At 44.6% G+C, this 6,430-nt stretch overlaps 1 protein-coding gene across 1 annotated transcript; it reads right to left on the reverse strand.

Annotated features, from left to right (window-relative positions):
• Positions 1 to 2,581: 2,581 nt before the first annotated feature.
• LOC138675147 (aldo-keto reductase family 1 member C1-like) lies at positions 2,582 to 5,891 on the reverse strand. Its single transcript, XM_069763150.1, has 9 exons — positions 5,607 to 5,891; positions 5,259 to 5,432; positions 5,056 to 5,172; positions 4,886 to 4,963; positions 4,644 to 4,766; positions 4,225 to 4,334; positions 3,038 to 3,203; positions 2,874 to 2,956; positions 2,582 to 2,716 (listed from the first exon to the last, which is right to left on the reverse strand). Exons 1-9 carry the CDS (start codon positions 5,799 to 5,801, stop codon positions 2,674 to 2,676), a joined length of 1,089 nt encoding a protein of 362 aa, XP_069619251.1. The 5' UTR covers positions 5,802 to 5,891; the 3' UTR covers positions 2,582 to 2,673.
• Positions 5,892 to 6,430: the final 539 nt, after the last annotated feature.

Genomic DNA, 6,430 nt, shown 5'->3' on the forward strand with positions numbered 1-6,430 from the left:
CTGTCTCCAGCATTGCCCCACTGTCCCCAGCATTGCCCCACTGTCTCCAGCATTGCCCCACTGTCTCCAGCAATCTGCCCCACTGTCTCCAGCAATCTGCCCCCAGTGTGTCCTCCAATCTGCCCCAGTGTTTCCAGCATTTCCCCCCCAGTGTGTCCTCCAGCATTGCCCCCCAGCAATCTGCCCCACTGTCTCCAGCATTGCCCCCCATTGTGTCCTCCAGCAATCTGCCCCACTGTCTCCAGCATTGACCCACAGTCTCCAGCATTGCCCCACAGTCTCCAGCATTGCCCCACTGTCTCCAGCATTGCCCCACTGTCTCCTGCATTGCCCCACTGTCCCCAGCATTGCCCCACTGTCTCCAGCAATCTGCCCCACTGTCTCCAGCAATCTGCCCCACTGTCTCCAGCATTGCCCCCAGTGTGTCCTCCAATCTGCCCCAGTGTCTCCAGCATTTCCCCCCAGTGTGTCCTCCAGCATTGCCCTCAGTGTGTCCTCCAACCTGCCCCAGTGTGTCCAGCATTGCCCCCCAGTGTCTCCTCCAGCATTGCCCCCCAGTGTGTCCTCCAGCATTGCCCCCCAGTGTGTCCTCCAGCATTGCCCCCCAGTGTGTCCTCCAGCATTGCCCCCCAGTGTGTCCTCCAACCTGCCCCAGTGTCTCCAGCATTTCCCCCCCCAGTGTGTCCTCCAGCATTGCCCCCCAGCAATCTGCCCCACTGTCTCCAGCATTGCCCCCCAGTGTGTCCTCCAGCAATCTGCCCCACTGTCTCCAGCATTGCCCCACAGTCTCCAGCATTGCCCCACTGTCTCCAGCATTGCCCCACTGTCTCCAGCATTGCCCCACTGTCTCCAGCATTGCCCCACTGTCCCCAGCATTGCCCCACTATCTCAAGCAATCTGCCACACTGTCTCCAGCAATCTGCCCCCAGTGTGTCCTCCAATCTGCCCCAGTGTCTCCAGCATTTCCCCCCCAGTGTGTCCTCCAGCATTGCCCCCCAGCAATCTGCCCCACTGTCTCCAGCATTGCCCCCCAGTGTGTCCTCCAGCATTGCCCCCCAGTGTGTCCTCCAGCATTGCCCCCCAGTGTGTCCTCCAACCTGCCCCAGTGTCTCCAGCATTGCCCCCCAGTGTGTCCTCCCTCCAGCATTGCCCCCCAGTGTGTCCACAGTCCACCATTTAACTGATCAAAAAAACAAACAAACAGTCTCCTCACCTGTCCACGCTCCCGGCGGCGAGCTCCCTTCTGCAGCGCACACTCGCCGGCGACTGACAATGACGTCAGACGCCGGCGACGTGTGCGCGCGGCCGACTTCAGCCGCCAGCCTCCAATTGGCTGGCGGCTGTTGCTGTTAACTATTGACGTGCGGGCGCGCGCCCGCACATCAATAGGAAACCGCCGCAGCGCCGGAAGGGGCCCGGTGAGCAGATGAGAAGGGGCCCGATGCGGGCCCCCTCTCTCTGCCCACCGGGTCCGGGGGCACATAAACGCCGCCCGGCGGGCATTCACAGATGATTTTCAGAGGGTTAATCTGTGCGGTAGCCCAGGGCCCCCCCAGACCACTGGGCCCTGGGCTACCGCCCATATTGACCCTCTGATAATCCGCCCCTGGCTGTGTGCATGCATCGACTACATACATTTGGCTTCTCCCAATAGAAGAGAATAGAGAGAAGCCAAAAGAGTCTAGTCAGCACATACAAGTAGCATACATGTGGTCACATGTCCGTCTAATCACATAAGTGATGTTAGGGACTCATGGGCCATTATTACTGTACATAGGGGGACTCAGGAGACATTATTAAATGTGAAGTGGGCACTTAAGAAGCATTATTATAGGGGCGCTCGGGGTATTGTGAACATCAAAGGTGCACATGGGGGCATCATTAATTTTTAGGGACAAAATGGAGCACTGTTTACTAGAGCACTTGCACAGGGCAGTAATATTTTAAAGGGGTAGTTTTACCATCCATACGGCACAAAGGGGGGATTTTACTTTACTAACCGTGTCTGCGCCACTCATTACAGTTGTCCACGCCTATACCTAGCTATGCCACCAGTTTAGTCCTGTTACCAATTTTGAACTGCATTTAGCCCAGTTTATTCAAACACACCGCTGTACTATGAGGGGCCCTGTGCCAGTGCCAACGAGTGGGCCCCCCTTGCTTGCTCTGGATCACAGCACTTGCAAAATTGAAATACTTACCTCTCCCTGCTCCACCGCCGTGACGTATTCTGCGTTTCCTGGGCCCACGAAAATCTTGAGCCAGCCGTACCCCCCACAACTTTAGCCAAATGACCCCCTGTTTTCAATGCCTAACTATTATTATAAAGTAAGTTAAGATTGACAAGCTTAAGAAATAAGAATTGATGTTTTTGGCATTAAAATGGGCACTGTAGGTGTTTTCCTGTCCTCCACTCACTGCCGACTTTGATTCCCCATTGACTTGCATTGGGTTTCGTGTTTTGGTCGGCCCCCGACTTTTCGAAATAATTGGCCGATTTCACCCGACTCGATCCTAAAAAGTAAAAGTCGCTCAACTCTAATAATAAGCGCTACAGCACAGTCAGAATTAATTTCATAGATCGTATATTCTGTGTAGATAGGAATCTGCTAGACTAAGACAATAAGACACTGGGGGTTATAAGGATGAATCCAGAGAAATTGGCCAATGTTCTTAAAACTCATCGTCAAATGGATACTTAGGGCTTTCTTTCCAGCTAAAATTAAAAAAAGAAGAGAGCAAAGTAAAGTCATGAAATAAAAGATAATAAATAAAAGTACATTAAAATAAAATTGTAAAAATATAATAAATAAAAATTAATGTAAAGAAAAAAATATAAACAAATTTGTTCTCAGAAAATAGAAGGTACTTACAAATCGACAGTCATGTAACGCATGTCTTTATTGACTCCATCTAGAGATTTCATGTCTTCATCACTTAAGTCAAAGTCAAAAACCTGTAAATAAAAAGTAATAAAAAAATATAGATTATCTTTTAGAGGAAGGAAATTATTCAAATTTTAGATTTCTTCATTTACCTGGAAGTTTTGCTTGATCCTCTCAGGGTTGAAGCTTTTTGCCAAGATGACACATCCCCTCTCTAACAAATATCTCAGGGCCACCTGCGCAGGAGAGCGGTTCAGCTTCTTAGCGACTGTATTTAATACGGGGTCTTCAAGAACTTTGGGGGAATTCTGATCGATCCTGTCAGAAAGAAAATCAAATAAATCTCACACTTTTCCTAAAATTTTGGTGAAAGGAAAGAAAACAAGTACATTGGTTTAGTGTGTTCCAAAATTCACTAAAAAAATTGTCATTATATGGCGATCAGTGATGTCTCATTCTGTGAATGACACCATTATATCAGCATTATATGTAATTCTATCATATGCATATTATGGAGGATACTGTTACTACTATCACATGATAGTCACTATTACATGAGACATGATGTGAAGGGTAAGACATGGGCAATTAAACAAGTAGTTATATTCTTGTACATAGGAGCAGTATTATAGTAGTTATATTCTTGAACATAGTGGCAGTATTATAGCAGTTATATTCTTGTATATAGGGAACGTATTATAGTAGTTATATACGTGTACATATAGAGCAGTATTATAGTAGTTATATTCTTGTACATAGGGGCAGTATTATAGTAGTTATATTCTTGTACATAGGGGCAGTATTATAGTAGTTATATTCTTGTACATAGGAGCAGTATTATAGCAGTTATATTCTTGTATATAGGGAACGTATTATAGTAGTTATATACTTGTACATATAGAGCAGTATTATAGTAGTTATATTCTTGTACATAGGGGCAGTATTATAGTAGTTATATTCTTGTACATAGGAGCAGTATTATAGTAGTTATATTCTTGTACATAGGCGCAGTATTATAGTAGTTATATTCTTGCATATAGGGGCAGTATTATAGTAGTTATATTTTTGTACATAGGAGCAGTATTATAGTAGTTATATTCTTGAACATAGGGGCAGTATTATAATAGTTATATTCTTGTACATAGGAGCAGTATTATAGTAGTTATATTTTTGTACATAGGAGCAGTATTATGGTAGTTATATTCTTGTACATAGAGACTGTATTATAGCAGTTATATTCTTGTACATAGGGGCAGTATTATTGCAATAATATTATTATATCTGCTTTTTTTCTTGGACTTCATCATCACATATAATAATACAATACCCTTGTTCTTACCAGCCCTCTATTCTGCTGGACCCCAGTACGCTGTATCCGACCAGCACGATATCACGAGATTTGCAGAACTCCAGTAATTTGCTCTGATTGAGGAATATGTGACATTCTACCTGTGCAGAAATATAATGGCTCATTATTATATATAACAGTGTGCATACGTTTCAATTATTTAAAGAACATTTCTCTCTAAACAACATGTTGATGTTAAAATATTACTATTTCCTTTTTTTTTTCCAACAGCGCCACAACTGTCTATGGGTTATGTCTGGTATTACAGCTCCATTAAACGTGAAAGGTGTACTGCAATACCACACTCAACCTGTAGGGAAGAGCACCTGTGGGTTTTTTAAAATTACGAGTTTTTTTTATTTTTTAGGATATTTATGTGCGATTGATCCTTATTGGTTGGTGATATGTACCTGGTTGCACACTGGTTTGTACTTGAGTCCTGGCATGTTGAGAATCAGCTCCAGTTGCCGGCGGTTAAAATTGGAGACTCCGATGGATCGGACGAGGCCGGCGTCTCTGCATGCTTCCATAGCCTAGAGGTTATGGTAAGATAATTAGAGAGATGTTCCATCCGAAAATGGGAATCTTACCCCGTATGGTGGAGGAGAAGTCATTCTCCCCACAGTCACCCATAATCTTTCATAAAACTTACCTTCCATGTTTCTCGGATATCTGTGTTATGAAAAACCAATTTCCCATTTTCATCTGTGGGATAGAGATCATCTCCGGGCTGGAGGGGAAAAAAAAGAGTTCACCTATAATGTCTTCTGCTCTGATCTGATTGGGAGCTGCGGCCGATCCCACACACATATATTGACAAACCTTAAACTCCACGGGGGAGTGGATCAGGAAGAGATCCATGTAATGCAGCTGCAGATCCTTCAGAGATTTCTCCAGCCCCAGTCGGACCCTCTCTGGAGTGTGGTTATTGCCCCAAAGCTACAAAATATATTAAAAACCTGTAACAGCTCGTCATTGCCGCCCTGTGGTCATGTTAAAGTGAAAAAAATATTTTGATTGGTCACCTTCCCAGTGTAAAATATGTATTCCCTCTTCACAGTCCCATCCGCAATCTTTGATCTAATGGCTTGGCCGACCTGGACTTCATTTTCGTAAAAAATTGCGCCGTCGATGTGGCGGTATCCGACGTCAATGGCCACCTTGGTGCAATCACCAGCCTGTTCTCTGGTGTACTTAGCCTAATAAGATGTAATTTTTATAAATCTCATTGTTTCTCTATTGGGTAAATGACGCACAGAGTGATGGCGCGGTGTCTCAAATAGGGGAACATTGCGGTGGCGAGAGACCAGCAGTAATGCCGCTTTGCTTTGGATTCAGTGGAGCAGCCGCTACTTTATGTCTGATACACTCACCGAGTCCGCCCCAGTGCCAAATCCGATCACCGGCATTTTATTCCCATCATTCAGCACCACGTAGGAGTCTGGCTTCAGATCCATGGTATAATGTGTCCCAGTTTCTCGCAGTGCAGAATGTGCTGCCTGTATTTTGTCTAGTCCTTCCCCAACCGTACAGCTGACACCTATTCGGCAGGGATTCTGCAGTTTCATTGCTTAGTAGCTACATAAATATATGTGATGGGAATAATGAAGTGAGATGTCATGGGGAAACTGCAGAAGGCTGTGTCTTCCTGAATGTTTTATAAGAAGTAAATAAGAAAAAACAAACATAAAGCAAGAAAGAATCTGCCCTTCAAGGGGAAAAGTTCCCTCCTGATCCAACATAAGCATCAAACTGGAACAACATGATGCAGAGTGTCAGTCAGACCGGATCACCAACCAGGATCACAAGGGTCAATTAGAGAGGCTAAACTTTAATGATACCTAGTGTCAATCACAATGAATGATCATCCAAAGAACTCGATTGTCGATCATAATAACCATTATCAGTCAGTTGATCAGACTGATTCCAAATTTGTAATCCCTACTGTGGGATCAGACAGGATCAACATTCATAATCATGAGAGTCGATCAGACTGAATCAATGTTGACGTTTCTGATTGTCGATCAGATTATCTGTAATCCTGAGTGTTAATAATGATATTCATGATCCCAGATGTCGATCACACTGGGCGAATATTCACCATCATGAGTATCGATCAGACCAGATCATTATTTGAGATCAACTGTGTGATCAGGCTGGTTTAACAATCCTTATTTGCAGTGTTGATCAGACTAAA

Source organism: Ranitomeya imitator, chromosome 4 (genome assembly GCF_032444005.1).
Source record: "Ranitomeya imitator isolate aRanImi1 chromosome 4, aRanImi1.pri, whole genome shotgun sequence".
Classification (NCBI taxonomy): domain Eukaryota; kingdom Metazoa; phylum Chordata; class Amphibia; order Anura; family Dendrobatidae; genus Ranitomeya; species Ranitomeya imitator.

Excerpts from the sequence above, each read along its gene's own strand:
- LOC138675147 (XM_069763150.1), bottom strand. The coding sequence starts at position 5,801 with ATGAAACTGCAGAATCCCTGCCGAATAGGTGTCAGCTGTACGGTTGGG. Across the intron at positions 4,767-4,885 it reads ATATCCGAGAAACATGGAAG|GCTATGGAAGCATGCAGAGA; the intron begins GTAAGTTTTATG and ends CATAACCTCTAG. Across the intron at positions 2,957-3,037 it reads GGATCAAGCAAAACTTCCAG|GTTTTTGACTTTGACTTAAG; the intron begins GTAAATGAAGAA and ends TTTTATTTACAG.